Raw genomic sequence first — 22,861 nt, 5'->3', positions numbered from 1 at the left:
TGTTTAATTCTGGAGAGTGTTTTTCTTCTGACTTGATGCCCCCCCCCCCCCACCCCCCATGTCCAGTAATCAGTAATTGCTTGACCCAAAATCGCATTGTGGGCAGACGTCTCAGATGGCCCAGGTATACAGTGATGACTTATTGGCTGCATCAGCTGAGAGGATGTTACCCTCATGTCCTGATTTGGCACGTCATTCATCGCCCTGAGTGCTCTGCCTAGCTTCCTCCAGTTGGAACATCTCTCTGTCAGTCATTTCTGCTCTTCATTTTGGTCTTGAGAAGCCTCTGCTCTTCTGCTGTAATGTGGATTTAATGCAGGAGGGGCCTGTCAGGGAGTCATGGTGCACCCCCCGGGTGAAGGGGTGGAGGGTGGCGCTGCCTTGCATGAGCATGTTGCCGCATCTGAGGCCAGCTGCGGTTCACAGCACGCCGCCGTCACATCAAGCCCCAGCTTCCTGTCCCACATATAGCTTTTGCACCACAGGTTCTGTCAAAGAAAAGAAAAGGGGGAGAAAAAAAAAAAACAGTGGTAAATACACGCCCCAAAATATAGAGCAGAAACGCTGCTAAAATTAAGGGCAGCCCTGGGAAAATTTGAGTTGAACTTAGAAATTTTGTCTAAACGAGCAGCTCACTGAATAAGTGACGTGTGTCACAGTTGTGGCAGTGGCTATCAGGGGATGTGTGGCCTCTCTGTGCCCTCCAGCACCATAGGGTGGTGCCGCTGAGTACATCTGTTTGAGGCCTCTGTCTTAGCTGCCTGATTTCTTTTTGTTTTCTGTTCACACACACACACACACACACACACAAACAACAACAACAACAACAACAACACATTTATAAATACACAAACATTTTAATAAATTTATTTGGCCCTGTGGGGTAGTGCTGTGTCTTCACACCTCGAGAGATGGAAATTCAGATCTCCCCCCCCCCCCCACCCTCTGCATGTTCAGCCTGTGTTCAACAACTTTCCTCCTTGAATCCTGGGGTCCTCCCACAGTCTAACAGGTGTCTCCCAAGATGCTTGTAGTGTGTGTATGTGTGTGGTGTGTGTGTATATATATCGGGGGGGGCATGTTTATATTACATGGTGGGTACCAGTTGTCCCCCAATGTCATAAAGACCTGTTATTTTGACGTTGTGGGGACCATTTTTTAAGTCCTTACAAGAGGAAACTCAATTTAATAAAAATCTGTGACTGCAATCAAAAAACTCAAACTGCCAAATGACTTTAATTCATTTGGTGACTTACGGTTAAGGTTAGGGCTGGGTAGGGGTTATGGTTGTCATTGTTGGGATTAGAGTTTTACCCATAGGAATGAATGGACGGTCCTCACAAAGATATATACAAACGTGTGTGTGTGTTTGTAAAGATTACAATGTGGGGACCAGATTTCTTCACAATTTGATAAAAACCTGTTATGTTTTACTTTGTGGGGACATTTTTCCAGTCCCCTCAAGGATCACCTCAATTTCATAAAAATTTGTAAATGCAATCAAACTAAAAAAATCTTGTGTTTTGTTTGGTTACTTATGGTTACAATTAGGGCTGGATAAGGATTTGGTTTGTCATAGTTAAGATTAGGGTTATACTCAGAAATTAAAGTCCATACAAAGATATGAGTACATGGACTGTTTGTTGGTACAGTAAACCACACCTTTTTGGTTTTCACGGAAGATTTTTTTAAGTAATAACTTCCTCCTGTTAATAATGGGTAAATGGCTTGCACTTACATGTCAGCTGTATCGAAATATGTGTTCAGAAATACCAGAGAGTCAAACAGGAAGATTCATTAAGGGAATTATCAGTGTGTTAATGTGACATGTCAAGCCTTCATTTCAAGGCAGCTGCAGTAAGGTGCTGAGAACCTCTGAAATGCCACCCAGGCTCTGGGAGGGGGGTTGTCTTTTTGGTCTGTGGCCCTTCCCCTATACCTCCCTCTTCCATCTCCCATATGCGATGTGTAACCTGTCTGTGTGTGTGTGTGTGTGTGTGTCAGTTGAATGACTGGGGGCCAGCTGTGCAGAAAAACATGACTGTGGCTCTTCTCCATTCTGTGTGGTTGTTTAAGGTGCACCAGTCTTGTGGATACCCGTATTATAATGTATAGAAAGGCAGGTGCGGATTAATGATTAATGAGCAGGTTTGTTTACTAATTCCCTGGTTCTAGTTCTGGGTATCACCCAGGACTGTGTTTCTTCTGAACTGGATCTGTACAAATATTCAGCATTTATAAATGACCCTGACCTTGAGGGATTTCACCATATGAATAGTCATACTGGCATCTGGTCGTCAGCTCTGTTCTGTGAGGTTATGCGCAGGTAAAAACACTCAGCTTTTGTCCTTGCCACTTTAAACTTGGCTGTCTGCGACATTTTCTCATAAATACGTAAGCTATTGAGTAGAGAGTGGTGGATGTCACAGAAGCCTGTACAAAGTGTAACACATAACATAGTTGTCAAGACTGCAGGTAAGTCCTGGTTCAAGCTCCAGGAGAGTTCTGAAGCCCTGCATCTGAGCAACATCCCAGCTAACAAGGAATGTTCCCAGAATTTTAGCCAACATTTTGTGAAGGTCTTCCCAAAGCTGGCGGAGAACATTCTTACCCTTCATCTGTTTTTGTGTTGTAAGTCTTAGGGCGTTTTTCCACCGCACCAGGTACTGAAGTTTTGGTACTTCGAGAAAGTACCAAAAGTACGGTACTTAACTTGCCGTAAAAAGTGCTGAATGACATCACAGTGCTAGGTGGGTTTTTTTTTGTACTGAATTCGAAAAATGACTCTAGTATATTATAGGGCTGGATGATGTACAATATTAATACCAACATCATGTCATGCACATCCAGTTCTTACATTGCTAGTCAGCTATATTAAAATAAGACTTTTTTTCTTACTTTAAATTCTCTATGGACATTATAGTGCATGGGTTAAAGTTTTGCTAAAACATTTTTACTCTTTTACTCTCATAGGAATAAAACTTAGCAAGCTTTCAATTTTAATTATTATTAATTTTTTACATTCTTATATGTTTAAAAATTAGACTTTACTCCGCTGTTTTTGCATGAGCTTTGCATACAATCTTTGAGATGATCATAATCAGTGCTGAGGTCTTTAAATCACTGGAAGACAGGTTTGTGAGAAATTTCTGAACTCCATTTTTGTTTTATAAATACCCCAGTATTTATTACAATAAAATCGTATCAGCTAAGCAGCACACATATAGTGTGCTGTATTAGTATATTTAGCGAAGTACCCCAGCTGGTTTGGCACTTTCGGTACTGGAACTTGACTGGAAGTCAATGGAAAAGCAAAAGTACAAAAAGTACAGTACCAAAAGTACCATACTTTGTGCAGTGGAGAAGTGCTATTAGTTGCAGTAGTAGCACTGGGATAATGTTCTGGGAACATCAGGAAAGCTGGGCACCTGAGAAGTATCCCTGCAGGGTGCTTCTCCAGTAGCTGCTCAGCAAGAATTGTTAGAAAAGTGTGTGTGGAGTTTGTCACCTAAGATGTGCAAGTGTCTGTTTTGTGTGAAAACATCACATGTTGCTATTTAGGTTGGGGGGCGGGGGGCTGTCTGAGTTTGCAGGCAACTGTGGTATTAAATGTTCAGAGCTCTTGTGGCAAAAAGCTGATGTGGGTGTCATGTGAGGTAGAGAGGTTGTAGAGACCTCCCAGAGCATATGTAACGCTGAAGCCTGGCCCACAGACTCCCTTTTCCACCCTGGAAATCAGGCTGGGCCCTCTGCTGCCAGCACCGGCCAGGGATGGAGCAGTAAATCCCGCCTGATCTCAGTCCTTTCTCAAGTAGATAAGATTTCATTGCAGTGACAGAAATGGAAATTACACATTATCTAGTGTCATTTATTTTGAATTAGTGTAGTTGTTAATTTGCTTTTGTTAGGGATAGTTTATCATCTAAAGGGTTAAGGCTGAATCAGGTGGGACTTTATGGCCTTTAGTTATGCCTGATAGCCTTCAGACAGACCCTTGAAGAGAAGTTTAAATCACAAAATTAACAGTGTATCATTGCTTTAATATTCTGAATATATTCCATACTTTTTATATATATATTTTAAGTATTAGTAACACACAAATAATATTATGCTATTACTTATGTATTAATTAACCTCAAACTAAGTGTCTGTTACATATTGATCTCATGTTAATTCATGATGCATGTTTTATCTCAAGCAGTTACTATATATGTTACTATATCTAATTCTATAAACCTTTGTGAACTACTGAAGGAACTACTAAGGAACAGCTGAAGGAACAAGTAATGAATAACACAAGTGAAATACTGATCTCATGTTTGTTCATCATTAATGAATCGTGATGTATCTTTTATCTCAAGTAGATATATTTATATTATATATTTGTTCATGATTTATGCTTTAGTAGTAACTGAGTTATTGTTAAATATTTATGCCCTGTCATTTAAAATGTTACCAAATAATTTACTTTGAGCAGTGGATTTCTAGGGCATTTTCAGGTTTTGTAAAATTATTTGTTTTCTTCTATAATTAATTGGCATTTCATACTGTTTGTTATATTAAAAGTCACACAGATAATCAGCATGAGGTCTAAGCCACAGGTCTGACTGATTTGAAATCTTTCTCTGCAGTTAAAATATAGGCACAGGCGAGTTGATGTTTTGCTGACTGTAATATGTGAAACTAGCTTTTTCTGTAATTTTCACAGTTGCTATCTTCAGACTACTTGATCTAAAACTTGAAATCAGGAATTTGTGGTCTTGCCAGCCAATTAATAGGATGTGCACAGTGCAGTGTGTTCTGCTCCAAGTGGAAAAGGTTTTTTTTTTTATCTTTGGATTGCTGTTTCTTAGCGAGAGCGCCAATTCCTGACTGTCACCGATGAGTGGAGGCGGACCTCAAATCTGGCTATAGGTCCCGCCTCCTTTAGCCTTCCCAGCCAATCACCCACCCCTTTTATTTACAGTCTGCTGGTGTCACTTCTTCTGGCTGTGGCCAGCCAACTGGCTCCTCCTCTTCTGCTGACATCACTAAGTAGCTAGTTCCCTCCAGCAGTAGGGAGCTTCATTTTCTGGTCTGTTTTTTTTGTGCTAAAATGGAGGCTGGTTCCTTGCCTTAAGTGGATTGCGTTTTCTGGTCGAGTGTCGATGTTGACATGTAATAAAGCTGGAAGCAGGATGGTCATGGATGCACCTACTACTAACGGGCCTTTTCAGCCGGTGGCCCTTATGCACTTCAGAGGTGAGCCATTTTATTTTGTTTCTTTTCCTTGCGTGTTTCTGCCTTATTGTCTAGAAGGGAAAGAGAACGGTGCAAGGTGTGTGTTCTGTTCTTCTCCAGCAGCCGTTCACTTCACTTTCCTGGGGGGATTGATTGTAGGGGTGCTGTGCTGTTTCTTTTTTCTTTTTTTCCTCCTTTTCTTCGAAACAGAGGGGTGTGATTTGCGCTGTCGCTTTGAGCGGAGAGGGGAAGGCTCTGCTGAGCTAGCGTAGCATGCAGAGCAGCGGTGGGGGTTGGGGGGTGGGCTGAGCTGGTTTTACTGCTTTCTGCTCTCCCATCTCCCTGCCCAATCTAACCAGTGATGTCAAAGGAAGTGAAGTCACAGCCCTTGGAAGGGTGTAGTGTCGTCCATTTGCCTGTGCCTATGTGTGTCTGAGTGTGTGAGAGAGAGAAAGTGGGGAGGGGGGTGGTCGCTGGTGAGGGAGTTTGGGCACTCCAACCCTTGCCCTTGTGCACTCTCTCTCTCTCTCTCTCTCTCTCTGTCTTTCACTCACCCCCTCTTTCTCAGTCCCTCTCTCTCTGCCTGATTTGTGTTATAGACAAGTTCACCTCAGCACAAATTGCCCTGAGCAAGCAGACAGCCACTGCTGCAGCTAGTAGCAGCCCTTTGTGTGTGTTAAAAAAAAAAAAAGTCAGGCCAAGCACTCCGCTGCTTCTCATCTCTTCCCATTCTGAACCTCTCCCCTCCCCCCATTCTTTTTCCTCTTGCCTTTCAGGGCAGAGGACAGTTTACTGTCAGGAATGGGCGGGGGTGGGGGGGGGGGGGTGGTGTAGCCTAGCCCTCGCTCACAAAAAAAAAACCCACTGGAGATAAGACAAAAACAGTTGACGTTGAAGCGTGAGCCCAGAGTTTCATTCGATCTGAGAAGAAGTAGAGGCCTGTACATTGTTTAAACAATAAAATAAAGGAATAAAAGGCTAGGCTGTTTGCCAGAACGCATTCAGCTACTGTGTCTCATTGAGTGCGATCAGAACGGACACCACAACAACCTCAGCATTCAGTCCATTGAGCGAGAAAACTTTTGTACATGCAAACAATCAAGCATTGTATGTTACTAGCTTAATGTCATAGCGGCAGAGCGGGAGTTTCCACTGACAACAGAAGAGTAGGGCTTGGAGCGCCCTACAGCTTGATGCAGCAAGCAGAGCTCATCCTGTGGAAATAAAGCTGTTTGTAAGTACTTTACTCAGGCTAGTAGTGTTTTGCTGAATGTTCATGCAGCTTGGCTTATAACCTACCAAACTAACTGTGTACTGTTAATCCATGAAAGTGCTGCTTTCAGAGCGCTTATCTCCAAACAGTCCCCATGTAGCAAATATTATAAGCATAACTGGTAGCTTTATCTGAATTATATGATACCCCCATCCCCCTCAAATTATATTAAGCTTGTGTGGAAACTTTATCACCGCTGGGAAACTGGATCACCTAGCTAGCATGGTCATGGTAGGGGAGGGGCCCACATAGCAGCTGCCCATAGGCCCCGATGTGGTGGTGGGCTCCCCACGTCTTCCCCTCACACTTGGCCCTCACTGGGTCTCTGACCACAGTACGCCAGCCGTCTGGACGTGTTGAGCGACGGTGGCACCATCTGCCGTGGCCATTGTGCACATGAGGAAGGAAACTCTTCCCCTTCCGAGGACACATGAGCCTGTGGAAACCTGAAACCCTGAGAGAGACTGGTAGTCAGGATGCTCGAACACGCTAGCCTGTTCCTGAAGCTGTGAGAGAGACGGATAGTCAAGACAGTCTAACACGCTAGTCTGTTTCTAAAGCTGTTAGAGAGACCGGTAGTCAGGAAGCTCTAACATACTAGCCTGCACCTGAAGCTGAGAGAGACTGCCAATCAGGATGCTCTAACATGCTAGCCATTTCCTGAAGCTGAGCGAGACTGCTAGTCAGGATGCTCTATCATTCTAGCCTGCTCCTGAAGCTGAGCGAGACTGCTAGTCAGGATGCTCTATCATTCTAGCCTGCTCCTGAAGCTGAGAGAGACTGCTAGTCAGGATGCTCTATCATTCTAGCCTGCTCCTGAAGCTGAGAGAGACTGCCAGTCAGGATACTCTAACATGCTAATTTTCTCTTGCACAGCTGAGAAGCGCTATAATGTTCACAATTTCACACACAAACACAACAAAAATTTGTGAAGGATTTCCCTGTTCCCTTTTGACTTGGTAAATCCTTCTATATAACTGTTCCTCCATCTTTTAAAAATCCCATCTGTTCAGTTGGCACCAGTGATCATTTTCAGCTCCTAAACTTTCAGCATCAGCGGGGAAAAATCTGTTACAACCCCCCTACCCCACTGATTCCTCATATATCCATTTAACCATCTTGCTAGGTTTACTGCTGCCACAACCAGTTTAACCTCTAAGATCTGAGAGAGCAGTTTGTTTTGAAATCCATTTTCATAATCTGCAACAGTGGCATAGTGGAGCCTGGACTGGGACTGAGTGTTCGTATGAGATTGCTGTGAAATCTGACGCTGATGTTGGCCAGTGAGCCTCTGCCCTGTGCAGCTGCTGAATTCCAAATGCCAGGAAGGGGCAACTTGGCCCCTGTCATCTGAAGGGTGAATGCAGAGGTAACAGGAGTTAACACGAGCACATCAGAGGGAGGGGCTGGCTGGTCGCAAAGGCTGGAGTAAAAGTGCTTTAATCTGACGTGAAGCCCGTCTGATGATGGACCCTGCTGTGACTCTCGGTTTGTCAAGTAGCTGTGTCCTTTAGATCACGGCGGGGGTGGGGGGGGGGGGGGGCAGGGGGTGGGACCCTGTAGAGGGTGGGCACTGCTCGGTCCCTCCTACCCAGCACTGCGTCTCATTGGTGCATCCCCAGAGGGGGCTGGGTTGTGGCTCTTGTAAACTCTGAACCCAAACAGTACAAAGTATTCTCCAGTCAAGTGCATCTGATGCCCACACTTATCTTCAGCTTTCTGTGCGTACAATCATCCTGTACACACTCATATCTTTCAGTGTTGTATTTTCACCAATGTCCTGTGTTTCTGAAACTTTTTTTTCCTACTCTGGTGTAGAACAAATGCAAAGTCTGAATGAAAAAAAAAAAACAAAGCTAACTTTGCTTGTGTTATACAAAAGACAAGTGAACAAAAAATAAGAGCAAAACGGTATTGTTTGTTTTGGCTGACTCTGCCAGGCCCTTAACTGGAACTTAATCTCTAGTTTAGAGCTACAGTATTTACGTTTTTTTTTCCTTCTATGGCTGCGGAGAGGAAGGATGGCCTGTCCCTCTCAGTTTCCCTAGCCTTGTTTCCTGTTCCCTTCCAATAGCTGTTTGCTTCAGAGGGTGGGCTCTCAGCTGCCGTCTGCTAAATTCCAGGTGCGATATTATGAGTGGGGAGGTGTTTCACAGGCAAATTCAACCCAATGTCTGGTACCCAAAATACGTGCAGCATATGTAGCTATGGTGCAAAGTTATTCAACTAACTCTAGGTTATAAATTGGAGCAATTGAGTTTTGCATCAAAGTTTTAAAGTTGGTTGAAGTTGATGTCCTAGACTTCAGCACTCTAGGCCTAAGGGTGACCCACAGGTGGTTCCTGGAATGATGACTGGAATCAGCTAACAAGGATTTAGACTGTTTAGTGCTTAGAGGCCAGTTGGGACTTGAGTGCTGAGGAATGACTCTGGGCCTTAAACCTAAAGGACCTCTCAGCTGTAGGTCTGCTTTGGTAGACGTATTCCCAGAAAGGGCCTCCACTTCTCATTTCGGTTGTGAAACGTGAAGCGGAACTGGGGTGGAGTGACTCAAGCAAGGGTGGAGTTTGATACGGCGTGCTGTGGGAAGCTGAATGCCCGGAGACTTCCCCTCGGTCAGCTGCCCATTCTGGCACGTCCCCCCCCCCAGTCCATACTTTAGCCACTGGTTTTGATATTGCTTCACGGTGAAATCTGTGGTAAAAGCCACCCCTCAGAAAATGAAACTTTCTATTTTTATCCTCACAGTTTTAATTTTAGAGCCGGTGGTGGATGGGGTTTGGTTCCCTCATGTAGTGGTCGTCCTGTGAGTCATTCTGGACTTTGGCTCTAAATCCATAATGCTTGTCCAGCGTGACTGCGTTTCCCTGGTAGCCCAGTATGTGCCTTATGTAATCTATCTGGGTTCTTTTCCTCAACATACTGTATTGTGGTTTCGGAAGCCAGCAGGACCTTTGGATCCCCAGAGCGAGCTCTCCCACACTGACCCCAGCTGGTTTTATAGGAAACCCGACACAGTTTTCCTGTGGCCAATTTTGGAGATATAATCCTGTAATCCCCCCTTTTTCTCTTGATGATATTTAAGGTTGTTTTGCAAAGTGGGTCAAAGAATTCCTTTTGCTTCTATCGTCAAGCTGTGTATGGTATCAGGTGTCCTGCATACAGTTATCAACATAGTTAATGTTGTTAGATTAGTGTCATTGTCATTGTTTTTAATGTAATTATTGTGTGAAGTCAGTCTCATTAACAAAATATGCCGTTCACATCCAAGAAAAGATTTAATTTACTGTAGCTGGTGACACCTACACCTTTAACTGTAGTTGAACCAGTTATGACATAGTTGGCATACAATCTGTTGCATGTCTTTGTATGAACGTTCCAATTTATTTGACGTGGTGAAACTTGCTGCTTTATCTGAAGAGCAGATGAGTTAGATTAGCCGGCTGTGATTTTTATCAGGGTTTCTAGCTGCTGAGAGACGCTGGATCACGGGCCATGTTGCTGTGATCAAGGTTTGTAGGGCTACAGTAAAGCAAACCTACTTGTTTTTGCGTTTGCTTCGGTGCTTGGCGACACACGGACGCTTATTTTTGGAGGTTTGCTTGTGTCTGGTGCCTTTGTGGGTCAGGGTTCCCCAGGGTTGTTTTCAGTGGTGTACTTCTCCGTCTTTCTCTCTCTCCCCTTGCCTGGGTCCCTCCCCTCTGTGTTGACACTGCAGATGTCGAGGAGTGGGATGGCCGGGGCGTGATGCAGCACGCCTTCGTCTGTTTGCATGGTCGAGATTTTCTCCGTGTTATTCTCCTCAGACATGTGCGCGCCTGCGGTTCGCTACAGGCTCCTGCTCTGCCTCGTCGTGACATCTTGACAAGCTCAGGACGCTTTGCTCAGCACAGTTCCCCAGAAATGGAGCAGCCAGAGAACACAGGTCCAGGCCCCTCCCTCATGTTGTTTCGGGTGCCTCGGTCACCCAGAGCCCCACATGAAGACAGGAAGTAGGAACTATGTGGCAGAGAGTCCCATCAGTGTGCATCATGCTGTGGGTATGCAAGCCTCTGCTCCACTCATTGTCTTCCTCACTGGACATGGTCTCCATACCCTACATACGTAATGCTCGCATCTCATTAACACAGCAGCACCACTGGGTCGTAGCTGCTGCATTACTGACTCAATTATGACAAATGCATGTTAACTGGAGATTCCACATGTCTGCAGCACAGTGGGTGACACTGCAGTCCCGTGCACCGTTAAGCAAGTTAAATCATGGAAGAATTCATCCAGCCAAACCAGAAGAAACTTTTCTGTTTTTTTTTTTTCCTGAATGACAAGCATTTATTTACGTTGTTGGTCTGAGCTTTGCAGAGCATTATATTACCATGTATTTCCCTTTTGTAACCAAAATTGTGCATTTGAATTTCTGTACATCAAAGGCTATATATAAAATAAATTTTAATATTTGGGGGGATGGGACTTGTGGCTCAGTGAGCTAAGCCTCTGTGCCTGTGATCAGAAGGTTGCTGGTTCAAGGCCAACCTTGGCAGAATAGGCACATGTCTGTGGGTCTTTGAGCAACACCCTTAATCCCCAGGTCCGTGGCTGACCTTCGCCATGATACCAAAGCTTGCTGTATCTGATGGGATTAGCAAAAAGAATTTCCCCACAGGCATCAATAAAGTATTTCTTACTATTCCACAGGCATTTATTTTTGGTACCAGTTTATGATTACATTTTACATTTATATCTTAATTGCTACCAGATGGTCTGATTGGCAGAAATGCAGTGCATTCAGTCCATGGATAGTGGTCATTATTAAAGTGGTGCTGTTCATTTTTACAATTCTATTTGCATTTCCATTTACTTTATATAGATGGTGCTTTTATCTAAAGTGAAGTACAAGTGAGGCAAATTGCATATTACAAACATATGGCTGTCAGAGTCATAAGTGCAGGTAGGCGCTGCTTCCAGTGAATGGCCAAGTGTAAGCAGTATCACAGCATGAGCTGACAACACCTTTCAAACAAGGCAAGCAACTAATAAGACCTTTTATCAAATCATCACACAACAGACATCTTTTTGCATTTATAGTTGGTCACGTATGATCATTATATATGGCCTAGTAAACATATTTTGTCTCATTTTTTTGTTCAGTTGCTGGCTTATTAGAGAGGCTTCCTGAGTGGATGCCCCTTAGGCTCTATTTGACTGACAATCATACAATAGCATGTGAAATACAGTGATTCTGTAATGGGACGGTTCACTAAGGGAAGCCAGACAGTGAGGGCTGGTGTCCTTATTGTGTGTGTTATAGACAGGGTCTGCCACTAAGAGTGAGCCCCAGATTTTTCCATGCATATTCATTTTATTGTTTCAAAGCTGCTGGTGTTTAAATCATCACCTGGCTCTTTGAAGTTCACTGCAACATGCTGTTCAAGGTGCTTCATTTCAGTTTGAGTTATTTTAATGGCTGCTGTTTTCATCACTGAGGCAGCTGAGCCGCAGTGTTGATCAAGCCCACCTTTAGCTGGTGACCACTGGTGACCGCTCCCTATTGCCTAGCAACAGCGGGTGCAGAGCTGCACGGGATCTGTATTTCATGTCAGGTTGTGTGGTCTTGTGACTCGCTTGTCCTCCCCCCAGGCTTCCCAGGGTTGTTCACAGTTTGTGTGCACATGGGGCTATGGTGTCCTTCAGCTGTCTGACTTTGGATCTTCATCCTGCTTCTCTACTAATGCTGAAGTCAGGGAGAGAGGAAATGTTGGGGGAAGGAGAGAAAAACTGGGATGAAAGATGAGTGGAGAAGCAGAGAAAGGAGGAGGGAAGGCCAGAGAAAGTGAAGCGAGGACATGGGGACTGTGGTAGAGGGCAGTGGAGATGGCTCCCAGATACCTGTCCCGTTGGTGTGAGAGGATCAGGCTGGCAGTGCGGTCAGACCCGGGCTTTGTTTGTGTCCAGTGTGCCGCTGCTGCTGCTGAGTGTCTGTGTGGAACAGGAAACTGCAAAGTAGCTTTACTCCAGCTCTAACCTGCATATTGGGCACTGCAATATTTGTGACTAAGAAGGAAAATAAAGAAATCTGTTGATAGAAATTCTCTGAAAGACCCAAGTACATTTGCAGGGGGGGCCACCTTAGGTAGAAAATTACAGCTCTGGGACATTCTGAGTGTGAATCTCTACCAAATGACACATTTGTTTGGTGATTTTTTTGCCCAAGCTCCGTTTGCGGACGGACGGCAGCGTTTTAATGTTTCCACAGACATTCCTCAGTTGGAGTTTCGACCGGGCCGCTCAAGGACGTCCTGCTTTCCTGTTCTTTAAGCTTGTGTCCCTTCCAGCCCTTTCTGACCTCCTCCTTTGTGCCATTGCCTTGTTTTGCAGGTTTTGTAAACATTGTTTTATATGCATTTCACCTTCCCAAAGATACTTAGGCTGCATGTCCAATTTATTAATCTATTTTCTTCCTATTTGTAGTAACTACTTATGGTATTTGTAGCAAGAAAAATATATGAAAGGTTTTTCAATGACATTAATGTAATTGGAATTAATGTTTTTTTTTTTCTTTTTTCTTTTTTTTAAAAAGGGAGACTTAGGATTATGTAAGTGCCTTTTCTATGGCCTAGTGAGAAAGGAATGCCTCTGTGGCCTTCTCTCTAGAATGTGACAGTCATCCTCTGTCATACAGTAAAACAAATTAAAGCTAGCTATCAATTATGCCACCCTTCCTAACAACTTCTGTTACAATAAGGGAGATGATTGTTTATTCAACAGCAACTTCTGGTCTTTTCTGGGGAATCGATACTTCAGAAATCACTTTTCATATTTTCCCTCATATACTTCATGTGCTTTCATAAATACATTGTAATCAAACCAAGAAAGGTATTGTTGCTGACATGGGAAAAAAAACTAAAAATGACGTTGTACAAGGTATCATTTTCCCAGCTGTAGTTCAGGATAAAAGCATATACTATGTGTCCATGAAGCAAAGGCTCATTGATTTTGTAATACTTGTTCTACACCATGAGCTGTTGAACAAGCAGGAGTTTCTTAACAGCTAGCTAGACCATTAGTCAGAGAGATGGGTTAGATGGAAAACCATCTAACATGCAAGGCATTTTCACATCAGCTTAGTAATTGTCTGAAGGATGCCCTTGCACCCAAAGTGCAGTATATTCTTCATTCCATTTGTGTTTGTCGGCCGCTTTAGCTAGCTGACAATAAAATTGTAGGTATGAATCTGCATGCCGCTGAGACATGAGTGCAGTTTTTTTTGTCCCCCCTCCCCGGTAACGAGCCCAGCACGCACCAGCGAGAGCCTTGCCAGGTAACAAGTCTCTTATCTCCACCTAGATGTCCCTCCAGCTGAGCAAGAGAAGCTGTTCATCCAGAAGCTTCGACAGTGCTGTGTCCTCTTCGACTTTGTGTCTGACCCACTCAGCGACCTCAAGTGGAAGGAGGTGAAGAGGGCGGCACTCAGTGAAATGGTGGAATACATCACACACAACCGCAACGTCATCACAGAGCCCATCTACCCAGAGGTGGTGCACATGGTGAGTCGTGTTTGCCACCCATCCTCTGATGGGATTGTCCCCTCTCCTCCCGGATGCGATCTTCACGCCTGACTAAAGTTGAAGGAATTCATGAAAGGCTCTTTTAGAAGACTTGCCATTTCCGTATAGACAAGTCTGTTTACAGCTGTAGCCACACAAGACTGTCAGACTTGCACTTAAGCGAACTAGGTATTGTTATAAGTTCATTAACGATACAATCTAATGGGGCTGAAGAACATCCACATTTCCAAATGAGAGTCCTTTTGAATTTTTATATAATTTTTTTTTTTGTTCAAAGCTCATTTTTATTCTAAGCAGCAACCCTGCACTATTCAAGGTGCAAATGCATGCAGTCTTTTTAGGCAGGCTATCTTTTTTATTTGAACAATCTGTTCGGGGTGAAAAATGAATAGAAGACTGAAAAATCAGTATGGAAATATAATGTCCAGTGTTCCACCACCCACCCCTCACTCACTCTTTGGTACATAAATTGACTTTGAAGTTTCTTGCTTTCATCATCAAAGCTTGTCTACAGGGACGGATGCTAATGAGCGTATTATTATGATTATTTGCTGCTGTCAGTGCATTGAAAGCCTCTCCTGATGAGTGAATGTATCCCCTTCAAAGCACAGTTCAGGTTAAATGTCTTGTTGTATCAACTCCGCTAATACAGACATGCTGCCTCGGCCCCGCTTGGCCTGCCTTTCCTTCTGAGACACTGAGGTCTTTGCCCACTTCATTTATCGTAGGAAGGAAAGAGTTATGATTGAGTGTATAAATGTGTTGGGTCGGCACATTGAAGAGCTTGTAGGTCTGCATCTCTAGCAGAAACCACGGTTCTTTGTCAATGCTGTTAATCTTTGTCAAAGCCTTTATTGAAGATAAAATGCAATAGATGTTTATCACAGGGGAGCCAAGACTATTAGCGCTCTATGTCTTGCCAACAGCAGTGTATAAATCTCACTCTGGCTGTCATCTGGTTGCAGTTTGCAGTGAACATGTTCAGGACGTTGCCACCGTCGTCCAACCCCACGGGGGCAGAATTTGACCCCGAAGAAGACGAGCCGACACTCGAGGCTGCATGGCCTCACCTACAGGTATTTTCTCTCTCCTTCGGACAGTCAGATTGAGACGCCTGTGGTTTTGTTTGTATCAGATCTTTCCCCCCTGCCCCACCCCACCCCACATTGGAGTTGTGGTGAGTCTGAAGTTGTCAAGTTGCTCATGTGACAAAAACCCAAAGGGATTTGTTTGGCCAGCGACTTGCTGCGGTAGCAGACCACAGCCTCCTATAAACATGGCGCCACTGGGTCTATTTTCTTGATCCTTGTCAAAGTAAGAAAGGACACTAGGGAAAAAAAGCATCGCTTGTGGATTAAAGCTTTCAGGTGTCATGGACATCTTCTCTAATTGAGTGGATTAGTGGTCTCTTTGGGGTTTTATGCAGTTTCTGCAGTTCAAAATTAATTTGTATGATGAGTTACAATTAATTGTTAAAAGTATATGGCCATCGAACGGGAATCAAATAAGCATGTCCATTACCTTTTAATTATCAGCTTGTCTGAACAGAAGGCAGTCTGCATGTTATCGTATAGCTCTGAATAGAAAGCGTTGTGCACTAGGTCAAGGAGGATGCTGTATGGGCGTACACATGCTTTGGCTTTTGCCTTTGTAGGTCGCAGGCAGGTTAGCTTAACTTTTTGTATAGTGAGGGACAGGATGTTGCATGTTGCTAAGGTTCAAGGAGGGCTTTGCTGCTGTACCAAAGTATGTTTCAAGGGTGAGTATTCAACAATAAAAAGCACATTTTAAAGCTAAATAGCTCACACTGCTTGAGCGTGACATCCTAACAAAGGAAGATATCTGTTGTTGCTGAGGTAAGGTCTTTTAGTCAGAAAAGAAATGGTTAAAAAATCACTAGGAAGTTCATTTCAGCCCACTTGGTCGCATTATACTTTAACTGTAGTAAGTTTGCATTTTCAATGAGGGAAATGGAATAATGAAATTTTGCATGTTTTTGGCTGAGAGACGCACTTTCAAGTTGCTTGTCAAAAGAGTGACAAGCTTTACTCATGCTGTCCTCACCGTAATCCTGGGAAGGCCTGGACAAGACACTTGTCATGTTGTCAGTGATATTCAAACAGACAGACTGCACCTGTTCTCATTTGCATAGTCGTTCTAGGTAAATACACTCAGAAACTACTTGCCAAAGTCTTAACAATACGCATTTCTCCCCAAATCCAGCCATAAGTCTCACAAAAAGTGTTCAGTATTGTTTAAACCATTAGACTGCAGCAGGGAAGTAAAATATGGAATGTGATTAGTCTGTAGATGCCAGGCCGACTCTTATTAATTTGCTTTCTAGAGTTTACTGGTATACTGGAGCTTTGCCCCGGAGTAGGGAGCTACAGCATGGCCCCTTCTGAGACCTCATCTATCACATCTAACATCCATCAAGTCTCCTTAGCTAGTCTTACCTGGTGCTCTCTCATTCATTTTTGTTTGTTTTTTTAACTCTTTCCTATGAGGGGCACTTCAAGGTCTACATTGATTTGCTGTTCTTGTTCTTCTTTGATATTATTATTTATTTATTTGTTTGTTTATTATTTTTTGGTGTAATGTGTGATCACATATAAATGCTGTTATATGTAACACAACACTTCATTCTTTTTCCAGCTCGTCTATGAGTTCTTCCTTAGGTTTTTAGAGTCTGCGGACTTTCAACCAAATATAGCTAAGAAGTACATCGACCAGAAATTTGTGATGCAGGTAAGAGCAGGTTTTTCCCCAGGAGATCCATGCAAGTACCCTGCCTTGCTGATGTCCAGATGTGAAGAGTGATCAATGTTGTCCTGCCACTGCAGCTTTTAGAATTATTCGACAGTGAAGACCCCCGGGAGAGAGACTTCTTAAAGACCACCCTGCACAGGATTTATGGCAAATTTCTGGGCCTGCGAGCATACATCAGAAAACAAATCAATAATATATTTTATAGGTGAGTGGAGGACTATGGTCTCATGCGACAGTGAAATCTTGGAGAACTTGCACACATGTTCATATCTCTCCTAAAATAAGATCTTCTAATATTAACAGTTTTTAATATTAATGCTTTGCTAATTTTTCCTTACTGATGGCTGGGGGTGGATGAATTTAATTTGAATAAAATTGACATTTTTTTCAATTATGTGTAAAATATTGGAAACGTTTTTTTTTTCCTTTTCTCTCTTGAGATTCATTTATGAAACTGAGCACCATAACGGGATAGCTGAATTGCTGGAGATCCTTGGAAGGTATGATCCAGATTATTTGGTGACTCTGCTCGGGGTGATATAAACCTTGTATGGTTTAAGTTGTTTTCACCTCACAGAAAAGATTCTAGATGGATACATGTACCTGTGGCTCAGCTCTCAGGAAGTAAAACTGGGTCACGCGTTTCTTCTGTAACCTTTAATGCTGGGTTACAGTTCCTTGCAACATAACTGTGTTTAGTGTGTCAAAGGCTCCTGCCTTAATCTCTGCATGAAATAAATTTTTGAGATTAGCCGTGACTGGATGCTCAGTAGCCAGGCAAATCAGGCATATTGAAATTGCCCCCCCCCCCCACACCACCTCCTGTGTATAAAGGGTGATTGTTGGGCTGAAAACAATTTGAATTATTATTGTTTTTTAACTTTGGGGATTGATTGAGTTGATGTTTTGAGTCTCAAAACTTCCTAGTAGTCTGTTTCCTGTCCATGTAATATTGTTTTGTTATTGAGGTTTACTAGTTCTTCCTCTTCTCTTTTTTATTTGTCAATTTAACCTCAGAGTTTCTGCAGAGCTGTGGATATAGTTTGGCTTTGTAGTTGTATTAATAATGCATGGTTGTTACATATGCCTTATTTCAACGTCCCAAATAATTCTCTTCCGTAGCATAATTAATGGCTTTGCCTTACCATTAAAAGAAGAGCACAAGATTTTCCTGTTGAAGGTCTTGTTGCCTTTGCACAAAGTCAAGTCCCTTAGCGTCTACCATCCACAGGTATGTTTGTCTGCATTTCTTCTTCTGGGGAGAGGATCACATAACTCTTACTGGTTTGCGTGTGGGTTGCCTCAGAATCAGCTAGTTCATGAGTAAATCCTTTTTTTTTTTTAGTAACAAAGTTGATGACAATGTCTCCTGCAAATGGGCTTTGCTCTTACAGTATTTATTAAAGTTTTTGTGTGAACAATATTTGCAAGAATTCACAGCTGGCAGCAACTGTGTGGTTTAGGGCTGAACTTTCCACAAGTTCCCAGCCAGTTAAAACTAACACATTAAAACGATCAGCCGGCAGATATTTATAGCTTGCAGTGCTGTGATCAGTCCAACATGAATATCTGAACAGAAGACTGCAGTATGGAAGTTATTACCCCATTCACGGTCCAAGAACGCCATGTTGTTTTCAGCAAGTTTTGTGTGTTTTGATTGATTATTTAAATAATCATGTAAGTTGAGAAGGTTTAGTGATTATGCCGTCTAACTCCCCTTGCCCTCTTTTTTTAAAGCTGGCATACTGTGTGGTCCAGTTCCTAGAGAAAGACAGCACTCTCACTGAACCGGTAAGTCGTGTTGGCCCATTCAGCTTGCTTTAAAATTCTGCAGTGATGCACAGGGATCAGGAGGCCTTAAAGCCCAGCAGAGAGAAACACTGCACTATAAAGCTCCTCGTTTTCAAGCTTTGTTGATTGATAACAGTTGTTCCCCTGTATTGTTTTGGAAACCCTTCAAATGTCTGTGTCTTGAACTTTTGCTTTGAGTGCTTTGACTTTTGCTTTGTAATGTGTTGTATATTGGTGTGGGGGATATAATTTATAGTCAGCTGCCATGTCGTATAGAATTACTGTGTTTTAAGCCTGTTTATGGGTCTTGTGGTGTTATTATGTGTATCCTAATTAAACCCGCCTGTTCACAGCAGGTTCAGAACAGAAAATGAACCTTAATTTTTGTCCATGTGAGTGGGAAACGCCATTACTGAGTTGTTGTCCTCCGCTTGTCCAGGTGGTCATGGCCCTTCTCAAATACTGGCCCAAGACTCACAGTCCAAAGGAGGTGATGTTCCTCAATGAGCTGGAGGAGATCCTGGACGTGATCGAACCCTCGGAGTTCGTCAAGGTCATGGAGCCGCTATTTCGCCAGCTGGCCAAGTGTGTCTCTAGCCCACACTTTCAGGTGAGCACCGTTGGGCATGGGCACCACCACTGACACGCTCGCTCTGGGACTCCCCATTTCATTTTGCTCCAGCCCAGTAATCCCTTAGCAATAATTCATTCGCTGTGCCTTTTGGATGAGTCGCTGCCCTTTCCCATGTGGTTGCTGCATCATCGCATCGATCTCTGCCCTCACACGTGCATGCTGTCCACGCAGGTAGCGGAGCGCGCACTGTACTACTGGAACAACGAGTACATCATGAGCCTCATCAGCGACAATGCGGCCAAGATTCTCCCAATCATGTTCCCAGCGCTGTACCGCAACTCCAAGACCCACTGGAACAAGTGAGAGACCCGACTGGCCTCAGCATTCCAGTAGCAGGGAAATTATTTCAGACCTGGAGGTCAACTAATTCATACATGCAAAACTACCCCTAAAAGGGAAGAAATGATCAGCAGTGTGACTGTATTTAATGAGAGAGAATTGTGACTGTAAATTTTGTTGTAAAAAATTTGCTTTATTCAATTTGAAAACATGCTTTTCACATTAATGTCAAACCAAAATAATCAACATTTTCAGTTTTCCAGATCAAAATCTATTTAGGCAATACATTTTTGGCACTTAAATACAACATCTTTTCTTGATTAAAAAGCAAAAAACAAATACCTCTGCAGAATGACAAATAAGAAAACTCGTTGTATCATTATTTATACAGTATTTAACTTCGGAGTGTGGATGAAGGAAATAAGGGTTCTGACCTGTGTTGAGGTTCCCCTTGGAATTTTCCATTATGCACAGAAACTCAAATGACGTGGCGGCTTTGTGTGTTATGAGAATGCACCTTGGAGTGTTCAGTAACTGTAAGTCTTTTTTTTTAATTAGTACCATCATCAGAGGTGAATGAATAGTATGAATTTGCCTCCCTTCTTTTGGACAGGACCATCCATGGCTTGATCTACAATGCCCTGAAGCTGTTCATGGAGATGAACCAGAAGCTCTTTGATGACTGCACACAGCAGTTCAGGGCAGAGAAGAATAAGTGAGTGATTCCAAGAGGCATGACAGGATGAGCCTGTCTCAAGCGGCATTGTAAATACATGGCTAAGCTATGTAAACAGGTGGCCATAGTAATCTGCAGCTCACCATATAGCAGGGTTCCCCAATTCCAGTCCTGGAGGGCCAGTCTGTGACACAGTTTGTAGATTTCCCTGCTCAAACACATCTTATTCAGCTCATCAGCCAATTGCCAGGTCTAGTAGGTGTGTTTGAACAGGGAAATCTACAAACTGTGTCACAGACTGGCCCTCCAGGACTGGAATTGGGGAACCCTGCCATCTAGGATGGCGGCAGATATTACGGACATTTTGCTTCAAGAGCAAGTGATGAAATGGGAGGAAAAAAGAGCAAGACGTGAAATATCCCCTGTCATTATGTTGGATGATGATCTTGATGATGCATTATAATACTTTTATCGCCTGTGGGCAGAATTACAGGTGCCCTGTAATTCAAACTAAGGTTATAACACTAACCAGGATTTTTAAGGCACTTTAATGCTTAATGAGAAACACTCAACACATTTCATTCTTTAAACAGCAAATGCATTTTGCCCTTGAGCTATGTTTTGTTTTTCTGGTCTGTAGAGAAAAGGCTAAATTGAAAGAGCGTGAGGAGGCATGGGTCAAGATTGAGAACTTGGCCAAATCAAACCCACAGGTAACTACGCATACAGGTCATCGTCCTTCCCTTGAAATGTACCAATTTTTGTTTATCTCGAAGCTTTTTTCTGTTTAAAATTAAATACAATGGGTTGAAGTTTCCATAAATTGTTTTGGCAAAATTGACGAGACTCAGAAAAAAATGGTCAGAGTTTGTTTTGATTATAAATAGAGGCTGAATGTTTTGATCTCAGTTCCAGTAAGCTTTTAATCCACGTCATACTGGTTTTTAAATACTGGGGCACACTTGAACCTGAATTGAAATTGTGTGGGTGTGGTTTCTGCATCTTCCTGTTGCATGAGCAGCTGGGTTTGAGTTTTGCAACTGCGAAAGCACTTCCTTTATTTCACCTGCTTACACTGTACATTTCATTACATCATGGAGCTGCTTCAGTGACCTTAGGAGTGGGACTGTATGTGTGCTATGGAGGGCATATACACTCAGCGGCCACTTTGTTAGGTACACCTGTCTAGTACCCATCTCTAAATTCTGTGCCTTTTCAGCATTAGAGTGAGTCTTCTTTTCCAGAAAGATGTGCATTATAATAACTAATGGTTTTAAGAACAGCAGTATGATTTGATTTTTATTTTTAGGCGTGGGAGTGTTAATCTCCTTCCCTTCAGCATCTTCCAGGGAAGGAGCCACCAAGCCAGCATTTATCCTAGAAATAGCCCCCCCCCCCCTGAACACTCCAAGTCTTTTATTCTGCAGTTTCATGACCTTTGCACCTCACATTGATCGTTCCTCAGCCTGGTTGTTCATGTCAGTGTCATGCTTTTCAGCTTCTTGCTGAAGGATGCTGACAAGTATATCTTCTGATTGGTTTATTTTCCAGCAGAGTTTCATAATGAATTTATCCTTATCTGAGTGTGCTGTCTGATGCTGTATATTTGTGCTGCCCCCCCCTCCCCCGCCATAGCTTGGGACTGACAGGTGTTTACTTTTTCTTTTTTGATTTCACATTAGTTCCTTAAGTACGTTGATTCCTCTGGCCTCAGCACTCCAGTAGAAATGGAGACAGACGGCCCGTTGATAGAGGATATTCTGACGTTAAAAAAGACCGTAGAGGATGAAGCGATAACGCAGGTATGCATGACTTCTGTCTCAATCTCCCTGCTCAGCTGCTATTCTCACAAAAGGCTGGCAGAGTGAGCTTTGTGCTGAACACTGGAATCAGCGTTAGTAATGTTTCTGATTGCTCCAATGCTTACTTTATTCTTAATTTGATTATGCACCCCCTCTGTTTTGCCATGATTTTTGAAGAAGACTTTGACTCATTAACTTTACCATGGTTCTGCTGGTGTGTGTCTGGCTTAAAAGATGAGGAGTACTCTGAATTTTGATTCCTTTTCGAAGTATTATTATACATATTTGACAGTTTCACACAGTCCATTAATGGTATGAGAGATTCTTTGACCTCAGCATGCGTTTATGGCTCCATTTATCGTAACACTCTTAGCTGAAGGTGTCCATTCACCCTGTTCATCTTGGTAACACATTGCAGATGAATCTGAAAGTCAGGGGCAACGGAGACTTCATTTAGCTCTTGATTTACTTCTCTGTGCTCTGATTCCATGCATTGTCTTTGACGTATTGTAGTCTTCGAAATCCTGTGGTGTGTGAATGGATATCAAAATGGCCCTGCTGATAGTGTACTTTGGTGGCTGTAGCACACAGAATGGGTGTACCGCAGTTCCCTCCTGTCTACCTAAATCAGCCCTGTGACACACTGGGCTTTGAGGTCACACTTCCCCTTGGTGCAGATGTTTCCCCGCCGTCTCTGCTTATCTGGGCACAAGTCTGCACAGAGTGTAGCGATTATTCACACAAAGCGCAGCGATTGGCCTCTCAATTCACGTGGCCCCTGCGCTCCGGGAAAACACTGCACATGTCAAATTTTGTGGGACCTAGAGGAAAATTGAAAAGCAAGGGGGTTGTATT

At 43.2% G+C, this 22,861-nt stretch overlaps 1 protein-coding gene across 5 annotated transcripts in view; it reads left to right on the top strand.

The window, feature by feature from the left end:
• Nucleotides 1–22,861, top strand: part of ppp2r5ca (protein phosphatase 2, regulatory subunit B', gamma a) — a 44,649-nt gene that overhangs the window by 18,414 nt on the left and 3,374 nt on the right. The window contains exons 1-13 of one of the 5 annotated variants that reach the window (XM_023828366.2): nt 5,011–5,241; nt 13,835–14,034; nt 15,021–15,131; nt 16,711–16,803; nt 16,899–17,029; nt 17,265–17,324; nt 17,947–18,055; nt 18,562–18,615; nt 19,055–19,225; nt 19,421–19,548; nt 20,142–20,243; nt 20,845–20,917; nt 21,887–22,006. In XM_023828366.2, the coding sequence (XP_023684134.1) occupies nt 5,148–5,241; nt 13,835–14,034; nt 15,021–15,131; nt 16,711–16,803; nt 16,899–17,029; nt 17,265–17,324; nt 17,947–18,055; nt 18,562–18,615; nt 19,055–19,225; nt 19,421–19,548; nt 20,142–20,243; nt 20,845–20,917; nt 21,887–22,006 (1,446 nt within the window). In that variant the 5' untranslated portion in view covers nt 5,011–5,147. Of the gene's footprint in view, nt 1–5,010; nt 5,242–6,152; nt 6,455–13,834; nt 14,035–15,020; nt 15,132–16,710; nt 16,804–16,898; nt 17,030–17,264; nt 17,325–17,946; nt 18,056–18,561; nt 18,616–19,054; nt 19,226–19,420; nt 19,549–20,141; nt 20,244–20,844; nt 20,918–21,886; nt 22,007–22,861 lie in introns of those variants that run through there. The other 4 variants (XM_072699305.1, XM_023828364.2, XM_023828367.2 and 1 more) reach the window with 4 other exon arrangements.

Source organism: Paramormyrops kingsleyae, chromosome 14 (assembly GCF_048594095.1).
Source record: "Paramormyrops kingsleyae isolate MSU_618 chromosome 14, PKINGS_0.4, whole genome shotgun sequence".
Classification (NCBI taxonomy): domain Eukaryota; kingdom Metazoa; phylum Chordata; class Actinopteri; order Osteoglossiformes; family Mormyridae; genus Paramormyrops; species Paramormyrops kingsleyae.
This window is presented reverse-complemented; position numbering and strand designations above follow the sequence as displayed.